Source organism: Columba livia, chromosome 3 (genome assembly GCF_036013475.1).
Source record: "Columba livia isolate bColLiv1 breed racing homer chromosome 3, bColLiv1.pat.W.v2, whole genome shotgun sequence".
NCBI lineage: Eukaryota > Metazoa > Chordata > Aves > Columbiformes > Columbidae > Columba > Columba livia.
Window position 1 is genome coordinate 91,671,072 of NC_088604.1, and position 22,367 is coordinate 91,693,438.

Consider the following 22,367-nt stretch of genomic DNA (forward strand, 5'->3'; position numbering starts at 1 on the left):
ACTCAAGGAAACTCTGCTCCAAAAAAAAAAAAAAAAAAAAAAAAACACAGTCCCTGCCACTTCTATCCAAGAAGAAACACCATCAGTCACAGCACCATTAGTACTCCATTAGCAGTCACACAAGTACTTTCCATGTCTGGTACACTAGCTCACAATAGTGCACATGGTTGGCAAAGCATACAGACCCTTTATGGACTACTAGACAGGCAAAGCACTTTACCCACTGGCTGCAAACAGGCATGAAGCCATCAAAAATAAAAAGCCTTCGCTTTCTTCATTATTAGCTTGATGCTCCACAGTGTACAATTAAAACAAATATTAACATAATTATGTTTTTTAGGGGTCTCATTTTAAAGCAGCGTTTTTCTTGTAACACCACTTTGGCATCTCTCCTGCATTCAGCTACATGCGAGGTATTAAACTGGGCCCAAGCCAGTAACAACAGCGAAGCCGTCCTGCCTGGCAGTCCCAGCAGTCTGCTCCATCATCTCCCAGAAGCCTATTGAGCAACACGTATAGGGAGAGAGCTGCAGCTGTAGCTCTGGCTGCACTTCACTCAGAAGGTATGCATGTACCATTCCAAAACACCCAGTGCTTTATTAAAACACTTACTAAAAAAAAAAAAAAGAACCCCAAATCCAAAATTCATTAAATTCATTTAAACTTTTTTCAGTCACTGGGGAAGCTCTAGTCTGCAAGATGACTGCAAAGGCAATACATCGAACAGCCTTGCCAAGCAATTTAAATGCATCTGTACAAGAAGAAAATTCAAACCTTTCCTACTTGAGCTATCAATCAAAGTGAAGCTAAAATTACAGCTTAACAGGCAGGTATACATGTTTTAGTTAGCAAATGAGGCAAGCAGGGCACATTATTTTTAGTTGCAGTGATGAGGAAAAGAGTGAAAAATAGAAGGAGGAAGGAAGGAAAAATTGTGTCTCTCAGTTTGGCTCAAGCTTCTAGTTTTAGCTAACACTGGCAGCATTTGGATACAATACGTCTCCTAATGGCATTCAAGCAGTTCTTCTTGGACTAAACTACTGCTGTGTGTCTAATTATATTGTAAATTTGTAAAAGAATAAGCTCGAAAAGAGTGATTGAACTCTTCCCAAACTTGCCAATTAATTGTGAACTGCTTTATTAGGTGAGGCTGTGGGACCAGGATGATCGTAAGACATTGCTTTCTCACCAAAATCCAAGTACATCAACATACATTTTCTCCTTGACTCCAAATGCCTTTCAGCTGAACCCACAGAGGACTTCCAAACTACTTATGAAAAAATCTGGATCAACAGTGAGCTGATTTTCTCTCTCCTAAATTATGAAAACAATCTTCCCAAACACAGCCATCATCCATCTTCCCTAACACCATACGGTAACATATCAGTTACAGGACTGCTAATTGGACCCTTTAGTCTGGGCCCTTGGAACCAAAGTTGGACAAGTTTCTGTTCTCTGCATTGTATCAGCAAAACAGCTTCACATAACACTGGATGATGGAGGAAAACATCTAATCTGTCTCACAGGTACACTGAACTCATTGCTGAACATATTAATGAGAGTCACAAATACATTCCTGCTTCCGAAGAAGCCTTAATTCCAGCAGGGTTATGGTCGTGGATGTATGTTTTTCCTAAAGGCTTCTTGGTAGAAATGCTCACCCACACAGCTTTAACTCTGCCCTCAACATACATAAAAACACCACAGACACAGTCACAACAGTATTAGGAACAAAACAGTTCCTCCCAGTGTTTCTTGCAACATAGAAGACCATGCCTTTGGGTGCCAGAACTCTGTCCTGACCTTGTCTTTTGGCACATTTTGCTCCAAAATCTCAATCCTTTGCCTTGGCTAGGGCGTATCCATCCATGGCAGCACTGAATTCAAGTCACAGAAGCTGGACATTTTTGCTAGAATTTGATTTAAACTAGATTTGTCCTGGCAAACTACTTATTATAAATAATGCAAGACTTTTCAAAAAGATGTGGCAAAAAACTTTTTTGCCAAAGACAAAAGGTCACCTGTGAAAGGTAAGCTGGTTTTCATACTAAAACAATATATTTTTTGCTAATGTTTAGAGGGAAAAGAAGAAAAAGACTCAAGGGCACTGCTCAACCCGTTTCCAGGATAAACAGCCAAAAAAATGGAAGGCTAGCCTGTCTCATGATATCAGAATTTTCTGAATGCTGTTCTCATTGGCTTGATGAATGAAGGGAGGATCTCTTTTCATAATTCTTTCCCCAAAAGTAATAATTTCCCAAACTAATGATTTCATCATAAATTGCAGCTAGTAACTCACTGAAGAGGGAAAAGAAACCAGTCAGTAGTGAAGAATCAACTTTCTGTCCCCAGCAGAGAACTGAAATAAGAAGCTTTTTTCTCTTGCTATTTAGCCCATTCTAGGCCATGAGTCACTTGTGTTTTCATACCTCATAATGATGTTTTGGTCAGTCTTTTAATTTTAAGAACAGTCTGATCCATTTTTCTGTTGCTTTCACAGTGCACACTGCATTTTCTTGCTGCTTCTAGCACACTCCTAAATGCTGGAGGTGATTCAGGTTCAAGACTGCATTTAGGGGGGAAAAAGGTCACTAACGCAAAATTAACAGCTTTGGTGAACTTTTATTCCTCACCAGAAATCAACTCAAAGCTTTTGTTGAAGCAGAAATTCGAATTTCCGAGCGGCTGCCATCCCATGGGTGTGAGCAGATTCAGCAGGGCAGGAGGGTCCTGCTAGAGAGGTCTGGAGTGCGCACGGGCCATGACCCCCAACATGGAAAAGGGTCCAGGTCGTGTTTGCAGAACAGAAACATGGGCGGGCTTGATCGCTGGTCTGACAAGAGATGTTTTCACTGAAGTGCAAAGGGCGCAGAAGAGTCTGGGGGAGGAATAAGACCATTGTGTTTACCAACTTCAAAGGGCTTTTGATGGGTTTCTAGCTTAAGGGTTCAGAGATTTCAGCCACAACTGGCAAGTCTCCCAGGAAAACCAAACTCATCCAATGGGTGTTATAGTATAAACAGGTCATCTCCTCAGCCAAAGCAACCCAGTAAGCAAACAGCATGGGCAAAATAGGAAAGTTTGAGAATCAAGTCACAGGTGGGAGTTGTCAGGGGTCAGAAAAGTGACAGCTGAGAGCCAGGTAAAGTACCTGAAATAAAGTCAAAGACCTCCATTATGTGACTCCTCACCCCCGATCTAGCCAAGCATCGTATTTAAAATATTTCATTATCTTCTGAGTTCATAGCCTGGACAACAGCTTCGAGTGTGGTTCTCACAGCTTCATGGGCCTTTTGTCCTGTGTTGTCTTTCTCTATGCAGGAACAAAGTGAGTGTAAGAAGGTTGGAAAATCAAGAGATGAGGAAAACAAGCAATGCCATGCTTTACTGGGTCTTCTTCCTTAATGCAGAGCATCACCAGTGCCAGCTGCAATGAACATAGCAAAGAAAATTTGGGCACCTGCTATTTCCACTGCAACCAGGCTCACATGTGCCCACTAAAAGTATTACCTCCAATACCACAAGAGCAGTTTACTTGAATACTTCTCAGCTGGAAATAGATCTGTCCCTCAGGAAACTAAACTACCACAGAAGAGTGGGGCTTTTTGCCTCTCTGCCCTAGCTGGATTCTTACTGTTACTCCAGAACAAGGACTGTTGCAAACAATTTCTTTAATGTAATGGACCCTGGCACTCAGCACTTCCTGCTCTCAGCCCATTCCTTTTGCCAGGCTGTAACCACTGTGTTTAAATCGACCTCAATGGCTCTGTCCAGCCTGAAAACTTTTTGGAATACTTTCAGCAAAGCAGTTGGTCTGTTTCCAAAGCAAAAGCTGTTGTTTGCAATTTTATGCTTATAAGATCCTTGCACAAGCAACTCTGAACCACATGCTCTGGAGCAAGGACCTGATATTTGCCACTGACAAAGCCTTTGCATCTAAAGGGTAAAAACTCATGTAAAATATTCCACTACGAGCCTTTGGGGGCAGGAAGAAAAAGAATCTGCAAATCCAATCCTCTCCTTTAGTAACTCACACATGCTCCATAGAAGCTTCTAGCACAAATTCATGTCCCAAATCTTCAACTATGTATGGTATGTTCCTGCTTTTCCTGATGCTCTGGTGCAAAACCACAGAGGACCCTGGGGGGTCTGTGGCCAACAGGCAAGTAGGTCAAAAGGAAGGAAAGAGAGAGGGAGAGGTTCCACTTATCAGAAGATAATACTGTGCTAGACAGATACTGCAGAAATGCAGCAGATGTGTATTCACCGGCTTTACCAAGCACCCATACAGCCAGTACCATGATTATGATTTGAAGCAATTAACCCTTCCCCAGCTACACAATGTACTTCCAGCAACACAGGAGTTAAATAGGACTGAATTGAAAACAGGGATCAGTTGTTCAAATGTAAGACAATAGGCTACAGAGGAAGATGTGTGCCCTGTGTGATCTGGACTTGGAGAGAATATCAGGAAGAAAACAAAAGAAATAATAATGAATTGTAGTACTTCAGGCTTTTCAAGCATTGTATGGACATTAACTGATGAGATTAACTTGAAGGCAAATTCCGGATGATGACAGTGTAGGTAAAGAAATGAGCACAGAGAAACATTTAAGCCAGCAAATGGGGAAATGAATTTGCTTTGGAGAAGGACACTGTTTGCCATAAAGGGTCAACCCACTCTGGTGTACGCCTTCAGACAGATACTTCTGGGAATCTGCTGAGGAGCTAAGCAGAGACATGGGAGGTTACAGGGGCCATAGGTCAGTTTCCTTTGCCAGCCACTGGAACAAGTAAGTTTCACATTTTGCTTTTAGAGTAAGCAAAAGGTCCTGGACAAGGAGGCTGAAGAACCTTTGAACTGCCGTGCTAGTACAGACAAATGACCCAAGTGGTCTGCTGTCCTGGGAACATCTATCCTGAACTCCTAACTCTGTGTTAAGGGACTTTGACGTCATTAATCCTGGATTAACTTTTTTTTTTCCTACACAGCTGCAGAAGGAAAGTTCTGACCTTGGTGTGCCGATGAAGTGGAAAGCATCACCGCCTCCACTCCCCATCACCCGTGGGCTCCTGTGTAGCACCAGTGTCTCTTCCCACAGTAAATCTCTCTTTCTCCTCTCCTTTCCCTGACCTAGCAGTGACCTATTTATTAGATTAACAGTACTTCAGCAGAGTGTGACTAATCGGTTTGCACACTATGTTATCAAGAGAGACACGTGCAAGTCAGAAGAAGGGAAGAACAGTACTGACGGGCTGATCATCTCAGCACAAACAGGAAGGAAGCATAGGTTCATCTGTAAAAATACAGTATGTTTAGCACTGAACTCACTAAAAAATTTCTACTCTGGTTTACTCTCCTTTTTTTCTATGGTTTCAATGGTAAAAATCCACTTTTTTTTCAGAGGCAACTGCAAAAAATACTTTGATTCTACACCCATTTTACAATGGCTATGAAATAAGGTGGATTGATGCAGCAGAGTCTCATAGGGACTATAGATTTATATGGAGCATAATATATGAGATATATCTATCATATATAATATATGGAACTGTAGAATAACTGAATTGTCAGCTTGACAACTCTCCTGGAAAAAAATTGGGAAAAGATTTATTTCAGGTTGGTCTAAACTTATTTTCAGTTTTTCCTACCAAAATGAAAATTAAAAAGAAAAAAAAAAATCTGAAAAACATGAGAATTTCAGTTCAGAATAGAAGCCTGGAGCCGACTTCCAAACTGTGGCTGCTGAGCAGAGCTGCCGTGCTGCCAGTTTTTGGCTTCTTGCCTAATGGTCTCGAGAAAGAATTTATATGGAAACCCTTTGCTAATACAAGCCATATTTTAAACATTTGATCAGCAATTAATTTTGACTTCTCAAGAACTGACAACTAATTCACGCTCTTTCCCAACAAACTTGGTGTTATTGAAAACATTCTAGGCCAACAATACTAATAATGTCACCAGCATGGGTTTTGTCATGCCAAGAGTTATATTAAAAAGAAACCCGTGCATAACCGGGAACAAGAAACATATGTAGGCAATTTACACACAAACAATTGTTGGTGGGAGGTTTGGTTTGTTTTGTGATGTCTTCACTTATGAATCTGCAGGAGAATAGTGCAAGTATCGAAATCATCATAATGAAATATTATATTTAACTTCCCAGCTCGGTCAGGCAACAATCATGACAACAAGATGCTGCCACATCCAACCTCTATGAAGAAACCAAATGGCAAGCAGTTGTTGCTTTGTTCATCAGGCTACAACCTTCTCCTCTGAATCCAGATATCAGCAGTGACAAGTGAAAATTATATACATGATCATAACAGCCAAGTCAAAGTACTGAATATTAAAATGAGAGATGATTTTGCTTTACTAATTGCAGCCACTTGTCATTCTACTGGACCTTTCACTTGAAGATCAAAACCATCAAAAGCATCAGTAAATGAAGTCCTAAGGGACTCCTATGTGAAAGACATCCAAAAATCCTAGTCCTCACTTTTGAAGTCAGGAAACTCAAAGAAGAAAGACAAATTCTAAAATTCATTTGTTTCAGCTTCTATGGCCCATGGCCTCCAACAAAAGGCAGGTGTATTGTGTGATTTTAGATTATTTTGGCCCAATTTATCTCTTCTGTGGTCTTTGAAATGACAACATAGCGTGCAGTTTGGAACTGGAAAATGAAATCATCTAATCTTACATCATATGTCCTGCTCTTAATCAGAGTTTTCTGGTTGAATGACCTGCTCTTACCAGATTTTTGCTTGCCTTTCCCAAGTCATGTCAAGGGCTGAGCCCTGGACAAGGGATTGCTCATATCCTGTGTCACATCCTCTCATCCCTAGTTCTTCATCTACTTGTGTCCACCTGCCTTGCACCGCAAACAGTTGTCCAGGCTGGTGTAAAAAAATTAGACTGTAGGACTGCAAATGGCCACACAGCAAAATGAAACTTTGCATTTGTATTATTACTACAAAATCCAAAATGGAGCAAATGAAGTCTTAAGGAATTAAGCACTTTTAGGAATATGAATTACTGTACAAAGCTGTATTTACACCAAATAATCCTTCTAATCATTTCCTGCTAATAACTATTTCAATTTTAACTCTGAGGTGTGACCTGCCTTTTAAAGGATGCTCTGCACCACACGAGCAGTGGATGGCACACATGCACATAAACCTGATTGTACCGACGCATGTCTTTTTAGCACACACATGCTTTCATGGAAACGCATGATGGTGAGACAGGAGCAACCTGGTGACAGCGTGCAAACCCGCCTCACACTGACAGGGCAACAGCTTTGCACCTGCACAGGAGCAGCAGTTCAGGGGAAACACCCCATCCTGCAAAGTGACAGCTTCGGTCTGACAGGGGACTACATACGAATAGTTGTGGCTGTATTCACGCACCAAGATGCATTTTTGCTTTGGTATCAAAACGTGGATTTGGTGCTCCTCGTTCTGTCAGGACTGCAAGGCAACACTGCAGAGGGGCTGTGAAACCAGGCTCAGCTCTCAGAGCCTAATTATCACTCTCAAATCTCAAACCAAACTACAGACGGTCATTAAAAAGTGCAACAGCTTTTCTGCTCGCACACAGGACATGAAACACATCAGGAGACAAATCAGGAAGGGCCCAGGACACCCTACTTGAAAGTCTGAGATTGCCTGGCAGACACCGGACCTCACTCCCTCCCCTGAGCAGAAAGCACATTGCTGAAAGTTATGGCAAATGTAGCATCCCTGATCAGACACCAGCACCAGTGTTATTTTCCTGGGGATATAAGAGGAAATGAGAGAGAAAATAGCAAAGAGTATCCAGGTATCTGCTAAATGCTGAAAGAAACAACAACAAATGGCAGAGGCTTTATAAAGGGCAATGTAACTGGACATACTTGCCTGCTTTGTTAATATTAGTAGTAAATAAATCCTGGAAAAGACTACTATAGGTTTGAAAACTACTATAGGACAAATTCAGAAAGGTGCTAAGGGAATATTCAGTAACCCATTTCTATTTTCCTTTCTCCAAGCATGGCCTAACACCCAAGATCTAAGCACTCACTTAAAATTAAGATCACAAATTGGTTAACTTGCAGAAATGCAGAAGCAGCACACAGTAAACCAGAGGAAAATTGTATATTGCGTATAGGTGGCAATGGGTAAGACTCAAGGGTAATAAGCTTCCAGCTGTTGACCTAGAGGGAAGCAAAGTCCCAGGTGCTGCCAGGATAATGGCACAGAAAACTGATCAGCCAGTGCTGCAGTTCAACATAAGGGGAATTGCTAAAACGGTTGAAAAAATAACAGTACAGAAAACTTGCCTCAGTTCCCTTCTCCTGTGCTTCCCACCTCTGCTGGCAATAGTTAGGTTTATGCTTCTGCTGAGCTGAAGGGCCTGAGCTGCCTTGTGAACAGTTTCCAGCGGAATGTGCAGACACTGGAGTACGTGTCTTAATAAATAAATAATTCATTAACTTTGACTAATGCAACCAGATAGGTGGTGCAGTAAGCCTTTTGTTTGCAATTAATATGATGTGGCACCTGTTTAAGTGACTTACATCAGGATCCAAATCTCTGTGTGCTGCTAAATCAATGGCACTCTAAATGTAAAGCTTCGGGCCAAATTTTCCCCACTAGATAAGAGTGGGGAAAAGATTCAGGTTTTTTCCATGAACAATGATGTGTTTATGTCCTCTCTAAAGGAGATATCTGTTTGTGTCTGGAGGGCCACAGCCTGAAGCCTCCTTCAGCTACATTTAAAAAACGGGGCTTTCAGTAACCAGGGGCACTGGGAATGTTCATAGGCTGGTTTTTATGAAAAACTTCTGTGAACATTGACACATTTATTTTGGTAGCTTTAGGTGCTTCTTATGTCTGAGCTGACCTGTTCACTCTGAATTCACCTGTTGGCCAGTCAAGAAAAAGCAGGAGAGTAAACCATGCTCCTTCTAAGCAAAAAGAGAAACAATTTTTTAAAATATTCCCTGGGTTATGCTGTTTCATTTGTCTAAGATGGCTAGGCAAGAAGCTAGATTTTTACTTGACCTTCATAACAATATTTTCATCTGATTGTCTTCCAATCAGCTGCTATGTGTGCTATGTATACACTTATCACATACTCTCTGTTCCAAACTCTGTTCCAGAGTCTTCAAATACTCAGTATTTGCACTAGGATTTGAATGGATACTGTGATATATGGTTCACTGCACAGTACACCACATCGACTTTGTCAGCACTTACTTCCAGAGCCAGGCAAAATGCTGACTGCAGTATCTAAGCTCTGTTTCACAGAAACTTGAAGCCCCCTTTTACTTTTGGGTTTGAATGGATGAGTTCTACCTCTGGCATAGCCTGTCATACGTCTTTGGACATCCCCAGATGAAATGTTTTAGCTCTGTACTAAAAATGATGAAGCCTACTTTTGTCCTTGGGACTCATCACCACAGTGTGGGATAGAATTACTTTGATCATTTTCTTGTAGGAAATTCCCAGCCAGTGAAAAGAAAAACAACAGAAGCAAGCTAATGAAAGTATAATTACATTAATCTTTAGTGACAAAACCTCTAGATCCAAAATATTAAGGAATGCCTAGTTAATGATCCCCTGGCACTGCAAAAAGGAAGTCAATAAATGCAGGCCATTAAGAGGATCAATAACAAAGTATAGGAAAGAGAATGGTGTTAGTCATCACTTTGTTGAAATGTTCTTATGCTTCTCTCCGAGGCTTCTGAGAGACACCTATTTTGCTGATACTGAAGACCATGCAGAACACATCTGCACTGTGAAAGATTTTACAATAGGAAACGTGAAAAAATCCCTCATCACTTGTCACAGGCAGAAGTGTCTTAACTCCAGTAAAATCCATGGGACAGAGGCATGTGTGTATTTCATCACATCTATCACCTGTATACTGCTCTAGTCAGGGGAGCCTGCCCTTGCCGCTAGTCTGTCACTATGTTCAATTCATCCAGCATGGGATCACTTCAGCTCATTTCCTTAGTGTTCATCACCTTTCCTTACTCGATGAAAATAAAGCAAAATGACAGGTACATAGATCTAAACGGTACAAATGAGCTGGACGTCCAAAGGACTCAGACCTTCTGGTAGTGCTCTTCTCATTTAATCAGTTTGTTTGAAGATACAGCCCCTGAGTTTCGTCATGTGTGTTCTCAGAGATGGCACAGCCTTTGCTTTTAGACAGTCCTAGGTGGGTATCCCTACAAGGTGATGCTACAGAAAATGATATTCATGACTCATAGCTTTCCCACAGCATCCACAAGACCTCACCAGTTTGGTGACCCCTGCTGGCTGTGGCACTGGGCTTGGAAGGGGCAGCTGGTTCTCAGACCTGGGACAATGCTGCCTGGCAAGGACTTCTCTGGGTGACCCAGAGGCCAGGCACAATATCAGGTGGCTAATGGGGAGCCCATGTCTCATTCTGAATTATGGGGTCCTCTAGCCTCAGTATCTGTAATTTTTAAGGACTGGTATTAAAAGCCTCACTTTGTCCTTGACACAGGGAAACTTTTTAGAACAGCTTTCCTATAACAGCAACAGCTACTTGAGGTAGGAAAAAAACATTCCTGTGGCTACAACAGGTTCTTAAATTCCCCCAGGCTGTGCCTGGGAAGAACTGCACAGATGTCCATTTGTCCCTGATAGTTATCTCCTCATCTGCAAATATAAGCCATTTTTAGAAATGTTCTAGACTAAGGCAAATGAAGAACTGAAAAAAAACAACCAACGAACCAACCAACAACAACAAAAAACAAAACCAAAACAAACAAACAAACAAACAAAAACACAAACCAAAACAAAAGAACAACCACCACAAGAACATTAACCCCACTTACCTGTGCTGTTTATAGTTTCCCCAAGTCTGTTCACTCCTATGGCAGAGGTAAGCCGTGAGTGAGTTTGGTACATCCCTGGAGATTTCATAAGGTGAAAATATGGAGAAACAGTGACATTTTTGAAGTAGACCCAAGCAAGACCAGACACTTTGCTGCTGTAAATCGAGGCAGAGCTATCAATTTTAGGGTCACTTAGTGAAGCTTTGTCTGGGTAGGTCACTGACATGAGCAACAGTCCTCCTTCAATATTAAACACATTGCAGAGCCCGTTACAACACAGACTCTTGTGTACGTATATAGTCGTCCTAAGTTAAATATAGGCCCCCAGCAGACAGTAAAAAGCACTTGATAATTCAAGCGCATATGGTGCTGCACAGCCCACCACCCGCCAGTCACGCACTGCCCATCCTGCCAACCTTAAGCTTAGTTCCCAGCCCTTGCTTATAAGTCCCATGCCTCATTTTTCAGCATACTGCTCACAGTAATTTTACAAGAGCTCTGCATAGGTCTGAAAGTTGGTCTATATTGAATCACTTACATTAACAGAGCCAACAGCACATGCAGCTCAATTTTTTTGTCAGTTCAAAAGTGTGTTTCTGTGTTTATTTGCCCTCTTACCCTCTTCATTTCTTTATTTGCTACAACTAAATTAATGAGCCAGACCTCCTGAGCCCCAAGTGTGCAATTTTGTCTGCAGAATTGGGCTACACTGACTGCACTGTCTTGCTCTATCATCTGTCTGTGAGGGTCTGCTTGTCTGCTCAGGGATCCACTCTGCAAACTTGATACCGTTTTCTCTTATATGATCTATAAAATCATAAATGGGAATTAAATAAAAAAAAAAAATTATAAAAAAAACCTGTTTTGAGATCTTTGGAGTAGCTGAAATATGTCTTACAAGCGGAAAACGGTTTTTGCAGGAAGGAAAACTAAAGAACTTGAACAAACACTTGGCAGTCTTCTGTCAACTAAGGCACTGGTGCGGCATGTACAACGAATACCCATCTGAGCTGACTTTCATTTACTCGTGAGCTTTGTTTTTACCAAAGAGGAAAAAGGGAACCTGAGAAAGAGTTAAGAATTTCCTCTTGTCTGATTACTGCTGTCCTTCCTTTAGTCACCGAAAATGAAATGGCTTGTAATGGGATCTTGCAGTTTCCATGGCTCTAGAAAAGCCATTTTTACAAGGTTACAGTTAGATTGACTCTGATGAGTCACACCTCATGAAAACAAAAAAAGATAAGGCACATTTGAGAGGTCTTCTGGGTCCTCCCTCACAGAGGAACACTGCCAGGAGCTGGGGAGCAGGTCTACCCTGCTCTCAGAGGGGCACCCCAGAGCTGCTGGGGATGCCACCGGCATCAAGTGGAGCCACGTTCATAAAACAAGTGAGGAGGAAGAGAGAGGGTACTTCTCAGCGTGGGCTTGGATTTGTTTGCAAGAAACCGTATCAGACAGCACCATATCAGACAGACAGCTACTCCATGATAAAATGACGTTCTTCTCTATCTTACTATGTTTTGCTATGGCATCCACAGTAAACTATCCTAACACCCAGAATAAATAATTAAAAAAACAACCTCCCTGCTGCCACCAATGCCACCACCATCAAAATAATCTCAGAATCTCATGCTACCTAAAGGTTTTGCATAAGCAGCAATGTCTATATTGAATGCACTGCACACATCAAAGGATGTGATCGCATTTACTTGTGATTGCTTTGAGTATGTTATCCATACTTAGCATAAATATTTATTTTCTAAAATAAATTTCTTTCTTCACTAATTTTGTGTGATATCTGTTAAAAAGACAGTGTTTTGTTTTGTTTTGTTTTTGTTTTGGGGTGGTTTTTTTTTAGGAACGGACTTAATACAATAACAATCCAAGGATGGATGGGAAAGAGGCCTTGAACTACTTATGTATGATAGAATACATTCACAGGAATATTTTTATAGGAATCAGCTGCTTGTGGGGGACTATGGTGGGTCCATGGATTCCCTGATGGAGGGCATGGGAACAGAGATTGGCCTTGAAGATATTAAGGTCTACCCATGAGAAAGATGGGAGTAAAGGAGTATCCAGAGATGTTAAGGATGTACCCATGAGAGAGAAGGGAGTAAAAGAGTAACATTGATTATAGCAAAATTGGCCAATGAGATGTTACTGCTATAACTTGTAACCAATAGCAAAAAAGGCACATGAACTGGTAAAGACTGTATAAAAAAGCACTTGTGTCAATAAATGGAGACTGCTGTTTGTACTTAAGAACTTGGTCTACATCATTTGTCCGTCTCAACCGCAACAGCTGCTTGAATCCAACCAATTTCTGCTGATCACTAGGGATCAAACCAAAGGCTATAGATGCTAGTACAGAGTCATGCAACATAGCAGTAGCAGAGTTGCTTGAATCATTAATCATAGGTACTACACATTTAATCTAAGTTTTGTTAATGGATCATTCACAATATGAGTTTGTTCTTTAGAAATGTTGACTAAAGAGCTTTCACCAAAAAAAAAAAAAAAAAAATCCAACAAACTACTCTTGTTCTGAACTCCCTACTCTACTGTTAAAAATTTAATAACCATGATGTGTGGTGACTCACCTGTTGTACAGTATCATTTCTGCTCTGTGAACTGATGATTATTTAAATAGGAAACTAGCAGATCACAGAATGGTTGAGGTTGGAAGGGACCTCTGGAGGTCATCTTGTCCAGCCTCCCTGCTCAAGCACAGTCAACTAGCATAGGTTGCCCAGGGCTGTGTCCAGCTGGGATTTGAATATCTCTATGGATGCAGATTCCACAAAATTTCTGGGCAAACTGTGCCAGTGTTCGACCACCTTCACAGTGAAAATGTGTTTCCTCCTGTTCAAATGGTATTATACCTCCTCTTTTTAACTTGTGTCCATTGCCTCTTATCCCCCAAGTGGGCACTACTGAGTAGAGTCTGGTTCCTTTTTCATTCCCTCCCACGACATATGTATACACATTGATAGGATCCCCTCTGAGCCTTCTCTTCAAGCTTAACACACCCAGCTCTCTTAGACTTCCCTCATATGAGAGATACTCCAGTCCCGTAATCACCCTTGCGGCTCTCCACCGGAATTACTCCAGTATTTCCAGATCTCTCTCAAACTTGAGAACCTAGAACTGGACACAGCACTCGAGGTGTGGCCTCACCTATGCTGAGTAGAGGGGAAGGATCACCTCCACCAGCATGCTGGCTACACTCCTCCTAAATGCAGCCCCAGATGCTGTTAGCCTTTTATTGTCATGAGGGTGCTCTACTGGCTCATAGTCAGGTTGTTGTTCACCAGGATTCCTAGGTCCCTCTCCGCAAAACCGCTTCCCAGCGAGTTGGACCCCAGCATGCACCGGTGCCATGGACTGTTGCTCCTCATGTGCACATTTTCTTTTGCTGAACTTCATGAAACTCCTTTCTGCCCATTTCTCCAGCCTGTTGAGGTCCTCCAGTATATCAGCCACCCCTTCCAGTTCAGTGTCATCTGCGAACTTGCTGAGGGTGCACTCTGTCCCACCATCCAAGTCATAAAGACATTAAACGGTACCGTTTCCCCTGCTGGCCCTCAGGGTACACCACTAGGTAGTTACCTCCAGATGGAGTTTGTGCCGCTGATCACAACACTCTGGGCTTGGTCATTCGGCCGTTTCCAGTTCACCTCATTGTCCACTTATCTAGTCCCTATCTTGTCAGCTGGTCTCTGACAATGTTACAGGGGAAAACATCCAAGGCTTTACTGTTGTTGAGGTAAGCAACAGCCACTGCCATCCTTTCATCCACCCCACTAGTCATGTCATTGTAGAAGGCTATTACATTGGTAAAACAAGATTTCCCCTTCATAAATCCATGCTGATAGTTCCAAATCACATTCTTATCCTTCAAGCATTTGGAAATGCTTTCCAGGACAATTTTCTCCATCAGCTTCATAGGGACTAAGGTGAGATCGATCAGCCTGTAGTTTCTCAGATTTTCCTTCTTGCCATTCTTGAAGACAGAGGGATATTTGCTCTGCTCCAGTCACTGAGAATCTGTCCCAGTCACCATGACCACTTGAAGATCACAAGGAGTGGCCTCTCAGAGACATCAACTAGCTCCCTCAGCCCTCACAGGTGCATCATGTCAGGTCCCACAGACTCATGTATGTCCAGTTTATTCAAGTGCTCCCTAACCTGGTTCTCCTTCACTGAGGGCAAGTCTTCTTTGTTCCAGATTTTCCCTTTTGTCTCAGAGGTCTCAGATTTCTGAAGGGTGATTTTCCTAGTAAAGAATAAGGAAGGAAGGCGTTGAGTACACCTTGGCCTTTTCCATGTAATTTGTCACCAGTTCCCTTGTGCCATTCAGCAGCAGGCCCACTTGTTCCCTACTCCTCCCTTTTGCTATTTGGGTACTTGCAGAATTCCTTTCTTATTGCCCTTCACATGCCTTACCAGATTCAACTCCAGGTCAGCCTTGGTTTTCCTAAACCGCATCCCTGCAAGACTGGGCAGCATCTCTACATTCCTCCTGAGTCACCTGCTCTTGCTTCAACATTATATACTTCCTTTGTATGTCTGCATTCAGTTTGGCACTCCTTGCTCATCTGTACAGGCCTCCTGCCACTTTGGCTTCATTTCCTACTCTTTGGGATGGTCCTTTCTTGAGCACTCATCTCTCCTGGACCCCTCTTCTCTCTGGGACCATATTCCATTGGATACTTCTAAGCAGATCTCTGAAGAGGATGCATTTTGCCCTCCTGAAACCCAGGACTGTGGTCCTACTTTTTTGAACCACTCTTAGGGTCTTCAACTCCACAATCTCATGGCCACTGTAGCCCAGACTGCCTCCAAATTTCATGTCTCCAAACAGCTCTTCCTTGCTCATAGTATCAGGTCCTATAAAGCACCTTTTCTTGTTCACTTCTTGATCACTTGTTTGTACAGGTTCATACCTTGGCTTAATACTGCTCTGTGTTGATAGATATCTCCCAGCAAACATTGTTTTGAGTTTGCAGCACTGAGTGAAAGCTGTTCTCACTAGGTATGAATGCCAGGAAGCCACATGCTGCATCGCTTTGTCTCCTGGCTGTACCAACATAACTCTTAAAATGAGACTTTTGGCACAAATAACCGCAATTGCACTGACAGGATACTCTATAATCACTGTTTAAATGTTATGTTTAGTAAAAACTCTTCCTTATGTATCTTTATGATTATTCACACCAAAAAAAAATAGGTGTTAAGGCCCTAATTCACAAAAGCACTGAATATTCCCTTTAAAGCTCTTTTTTTACACCAATCTGAGTTTGGCAAAATATTACAGTTAGCATGCTCAAGCCCTCCGCCTAATGTAAGGTTAATTCTCATGGAAGTTAAGATGAATGTTTGCAAACACAATTTTACAGCCCTCATTCATCTCTACGGTAAGAGACTGAATAGTCTTTAAAATATCAGCTCTGCAACACTATCAACAGAAAGCAATGAATTTGGCTGCCCAAACTGAAATAGCTAACAGAGCCTTCGTGTCCAAGGATTGGTGCTCAAAGCTCTTCTGCAACTTCAGTGCCGCCTGATTTTTAACTGTTGAAAATTGGAACCTTAAATGTTATATTAACACGTGTTTTTACATATTCCCTAGGAACAGATGGAATAATGTTGCTCATGCTATGCCAACATCAGGTTGTGACATAGTCTTTATTAAAACTGCTTCAAGGCAAAAAGCTGCATGCACAAAGGCAAAGGGTGGGGAAAACTGGCAACTACTTTAGCCTTTCCGAGTTGAGTCCTTGAACTCTCAGCCAGCTCTCTGCATCATGGAGAAGTACCCAGAGCTTCACCAAGGGTAGGGAAGCTGGGGACAGTGCTGGGGACAGGGTGAACTGTGTCCATGAGACCCTTGCCCTGCCAAAGGCTGCCAAGACCCCCAAATAAAAAGGGAGAAGATGACAAGATGGAACATGTGAAGCTTGTTTTTCTTCATTTTGCACAAGTGAAAGAAACAGAGAGAAGCACGAGAAGAATAAGATTTAAAGGAGATAATAGAACTGGGGAATTAATATCAACTTTTCTTTAAAATCTAGGAAAAAAAATTCCTCATCTTGGTCAGAGATTAATTCCAGTCATGACAAATGCCACGTGGAGCAGATAGGCATATTTTTGTGTGTATACATAAATACGTCTTAAATGTATGCTTTAAAACATAATCCAAAGACACTGAATTAGATGGAACAACTCCCATTTGGCTTCAGTGCATTTTGGACCAGGTTCCCAAACTTTGTAGATTCAGCTTTGAAAAAAGAAAGGGACAATAAAATGCCAGATTAATGCTCATTCTGAAAAATCTGAGATGACCTACAAAGAAAAAAAAAAAAAAAAGAAAAAAAAAAAGAAAAAAAAATCTTCCAATCCTGTAAATGTCTTCAATTAACTAACACTGATTTCCTTTTGTTTATATTGAGAATTTTTATGTCCCAAAAGGAAGCAGTAAAAACATTTCCATGATAACCATAAAAATCACTGGACAGAAAATAAAGTTTTCTGTTTCATTACCTTTTCTGTGCGGTAATCAATTACAGATGAAGAACAGCACAGGTTCAATTAAGTAACTAAATAAAAAGGAATTAAAAGCCATGGGGGATCGTTATTTTACTTATGTTAAAGTAGGGTCCAACTCCAGGCCTCATTGACTTGTTTGTGCCGTATAATGGGGTTTAATTTCTGTGAACCTGTCTGTCATCATTTGTTGATCATAATTAGGAAAATGGGGTTAGAGAAATCTCTGCTACTGAAAATGGCTTTTCCCAAGTGTAGCCTTCCCTCCTCCCTGCTCCTCTCCACATAGGATTATCCTGAGCTCTCATCACATAGCAAAATAGAAACGAACCATTTAGCAAAACAAAGGCCCTTTCTTTGAAATGCAAGATACATCTTAGGAAAACCCTGAATGCTCTGTCCCAATTCAGCAAGTGCCTGAGCACACCTTCAACTACTTGCTTAGATCTTCCACTGACTTCAGGTTTAGCATCTGCTGAAAAAAGCTCTGTGTTTTGCAGAACTGCAAGTTCATGCTAAATGGTGAGAGATTCATTTAAAAAGGAAATACGATTTTTTTTTTAGAACTTGAAAAAAAAAATAGCTGTGGGTTTGGTTTTGGGTTTCTTATTTTGAAGTCTGAGTTCTTATTTTAGTTAAATAACTCATGACTTCATTATAGACAGTCAGCTTCACATGGGCAAAAACAAGACTCCTGGAGACATACGCAGAATTAGATTTGTGCAGATAGCTGAATGGAAAATTTCAGAGGAACTGGCACCTACGGAATGTTTTGCCAATGGAAAGTAGTTCTGTGTGGCCCTTGGATTCACGTATGCATGTACGCTGGCACATACACACATGCAAAAATCATCACAGAAAATTAAGGATGTCACTGAAGGCAATAGCAGAAGTCTTAGAGACCCCAACAAAGCCATGGTTTCATCCATAACATTTTCATAGGTTGGCTGGGCCTCATCACCCATAACTCCTGTAGTCTCATAGTCACTTGTCCCAGGCTATTCCAGCCACATGTCTGTGTGACTGGGAGCGGCACATAGAGGGGGAGCCACCTTGCCAGTCATGGGGGGTGGACTGTCCCTCTGGCAGTGCATGTCATAGCAAAGGGATCAAAATGCCTTTTGATCTCCCCAGCCTGGTTTTTGAACCTGCAAGACACCTGTTCAGCCCCAGTAGGGATCGCTGGCATCTCCAACCCCCACATGGTTCACTGTCCCACTTCTGCAGTGGGGACCCCCAGGGCTCTATACACCTACAGCCAGCCCTCCTTCCCACCCTCTCCAGCTGCCAGCCAAAGGAGGCTTGAAGGCAAGAAACCACTAACACCCCTATTGTGGCAGCTGATGGTCCACCAAGCACTCCACCTGGTCCTGTAGAGAAAGAGAGCCTGTCCTATTACATTTAACGAGCAATAGGTACAACTGTACATGTCTCCAACAGCTGCCCCTCCAAAGGGCATGGGTTGAAAAAATTAAAAAAAAAAAAACACACTCAGAAATCCATTTGCAGAAAGATAACTCAGTATTGCTCATAAATCAGGCCACTCCATTTCACTGCCAAGATACTCAACAAATTTCTTTTTTGGGCTGCTCATTTTTCATTCCTTCAGGCTACGTTTAACCAAGTAATCTCCCCATAAATCCCAGCTCCTGCTGCCATTCACATTTCAGTGGGTCTTGTTTAGAAATTCTTAGAATTGGTGCATTCCTGCTGCATGACAACCCTCCAACCTCTTCCCTTTCAAAAGGAGCAAAATGGAAATCGGTCCTTCTCCAAGTTTATGAGAAGGGCAGCCAAACGCTGATGTTATACAGGAAGATCTTGCGCTGGGAACTAGGCAGCTATTTTAATCAGTGGTCTTATTTCATGTCTGTCAAGGACAGTATATTTAGAACTGGACAAGCTGTTTCTTCACTGCACCCCTGATCTAAAAAAATGACCCAAGTACGGCATTTCTCAGATGGGCTCTAGTGCACTTTGGCAAACCCCTGTGAAAGAGAGTTTAGATAACACACCAGGTATCACCAAGACCAGGATTTAAAAAGTGCATTGTAGAGCTGGAGCCATCATTGCTGTTTAATCAATCATAGCTATTTAATCATGCCTTCTAGGCGCCATCAGATTATTTGAGTGAATCACTCAGGTCAAGGTACCAAAATAAAACAAGTTCTTTTATCACTGCTTATCCACCCAGAGTAAAGCATATGTGAAAGTGATGTAAGTGATGATCTCTGAGCGACTGACAGTAAACAGAGGAGGAGAGCTCTCCTGCTGCACCGAGACAGAACGGGAGCCAGGAAGAAGGAAGAGCTTCTTAAAGGTACCACTTCCCAGACACCTCACCACACAGCTGTGCAGCAGGTTGCCAGCATTTGCAGAAGAGCATAGCCCCCTCTTTGGGCACCAAACAACTGGAAAGAGCTTGCCTCTAAAATAGCTGTCCTTGCCACAATGCAAAGGTGAGAACTGAGTGGGGACTGGTCTCTGCTTAAAATCAGACTTTTATTTAGCTGGTGACATAGGAATGGAGCTGATGCAAAAACAGGAACCGTAGTGAGTGTTGGCAGCATGAAGGGTCTGCAGCATCTGCAGAGAAGACTAGGGTTTGTGCAGTTCCAGCTAGAGCAATAAAAAAAGTCATCCCATGCCTCCCTGCTTGGCTAGAAACACTAAAAAGTGCATTTAGCCACCAGAAACAAACTACTGATGCAACATCTGATTGCAAGCAGTTTTATTTCTTTTTAATCAGCTATTTGCATAACAAAGTGATTCAAAGATGAAGGCATTAGTGTCCAGCATGTTCCAACCAGCTGAGTCAAACATACCTTCTATGTCACCCTACCAATCTCATCCAGTCTGCCACATGCCTTGTATCACCAGTTGGATGCTGTGGGCTACAGCAGGAAGAGAAGATGCCTGTCGTATGGTCACCAAAGATCTCTACAGCTCCTGTGCTGCATGCAGGGACTACAGCTTACCTGCTGAAGCTCTGCTCACATAGCTGGTTCAAAGTGCCAAGGTAAAAATACAGGTACTTAGCACTACATCGTCTTTTTCATCCCCTCACTTAGTAGCCATGGAGCTTGGATCTGAGACCTACTGCAATCAAAATCTAGAGTCTATGAGTCTTTTCGACTTGCATCCTATTGATAGTACAGCAGTGATAGGAAGGACCACCCTCTGAACTCACGTCAGCAGATTCTCTGTCCCTTAGGGGACTTCTCAACAAGCCTATACAAGTATACAAGTAGTAAGAAAACACTGAAGCACAATGAAATCTGGACCAGTCTCCACCAGACAGGAGTCTGCAAGGACTTCAGTATACTTGCTACTTCTCCATTCTTCTACTTTTTTAAGTTTTAAAGGAAGAAAAAAAACTAAGTTAGCAGTTTGGGACATAGATATGCCAGTGAACCAGCTGCTTAGTAAGGCTGACATGAAATTACCTGCTCACACACCACACAGACCTGGCAGGCCAGGGGCTGCTCCGGACTCACCAGCACAGCCCCTCAGGTGCCATAGGGACCACTGTGGAGGAACCACAGCAGGTAACCACCAGACAAAATGCAGAAGAACAAAAGCTCTGCCTCCCATTGCCACCCTGTGCCTTCTGTTCTCATCACAACCCACCATACGTTCTTTAACCACTCTTAACAGATCTCAGGGGGAAATGCCCTGACGATCTTAGAAACTTGTCTTGCTCCAGGGTGCTGAAAACAAGAGGACACCTGCCTGCTGCCCTGAGGTGAGAGGGAAATCCTGTCCTGACCCTTGATCTGATTACCAGCATCACTGGGAGCAAGACAATCTGACAGGTTGGCAAAACACCTTCCCTGCCCTTACCTGCACAGTCCCCAGCCTTTCCTGAAGGCATGGAGCAGCACTGCCCAGTGCCACCCCTTTGCTCACCTGCTGTAGTACAAGTTCGAGCCTTGGACTATCCCTGGGATACGTTCAACAGCAGGGCCCTGGCCTCTTGGGGAGCTGCAATGCAAACCTGCACTTTTTCTGCTCGTTTAACATCCTTCCACTCCTCTACTCCTTCTCCTTTTCCTCCACATGAACTCCATTCCTCCCACCATGCACTTCTCACTTTGCAGCTCTGTCTTTCCTTTGTCTCACTCCTCATACCTCATGTTGATTTTTGCCCTCTTTGCCTGCCTGTGTCACAGTTCTACAATCACAGGAGTCACGCTTTGCTGCTGGATCCTCTCCATATGAAAATGCAACACAGAGTGACATCCACATTTCAGCAATGTTTCACTCTAGCTGCAAAATGCAGTTTCAGGATTAAGAACTGGGGTCCAAACCACTTCCTCCAACACCCACCAAACCTGAAGTTATTTTTTTAAAAAGTATTTCCCTGGAAAGAGGTATAATGCAAGCTAGCAAAATACCATTTCCTGCATTAATGCCTGTGGAGTTATAACATTCTTGCCATAATCTGCCTGCAGATGTACTGTAGGTATTGAGAAAGAGCTTAGAGACTCAAAAGAATCAGGAAATGACCACTTTCAGGGGTACAGACTCAGCTTGTTTTGTACAAACCGTCTGGCTTACTAAGACAGGCTTGTCTTAGACTTGCCAGCCAAGCGATATGAGCTACTGATGTATGTCTGGAGAATATTTATGATAAAGATTATGGTTGCAAAAAGAATAGCAAGTAAGTAGCTGATCCAGCTGGCATGCAAATTGGGCACAATGTTTATCAGCACAAATATGTTCATCAGCACTACCACCTAGTCCTTCTGGAGAACAGTAGGTACCCAGGGATCTACAGAACCATTAAGGAGTTGAATTTCCTGCAGCCTGATAGCAAATATTATTCCTGTCTTGCAGAAAACAGGAAAGGGTGTTTAACCACCTATCATACCACTTAATGCAGTGACATCAGGGCTTTTGCCCTGATGCACTCCAAGATGGGAAGTGAGGCACTTAAAAGCCTTTGACTTCAACTGTTATTTC

At 42.3% G+C, this 22,367-nt stretch overlaps 1 protein-coding gene across 1 annotated transcript in view; it reads right to left on the reverse strand.

The window, feature by feature from the left end:
* LOC110360920 (uncharacterized) overlaps nucleotides 1-22,367 on the reverse strand; it is a 145,524-nt gene that overhangs the window by 61,526 nt on the left and 61,631 nt on the right. Inside the window, exon 5 of the mRNA XM_065059775.1 lies at nucleotides 10,854-10,928. Within this exon, the coding sequence (XP_064915847.1) occupies nucleotides 10,854-10,928 (75 nt within the window). The remainder of the gene's footprint in view (nucleotides 1-10,853; nucleotides 10,929-22,367) is intronic.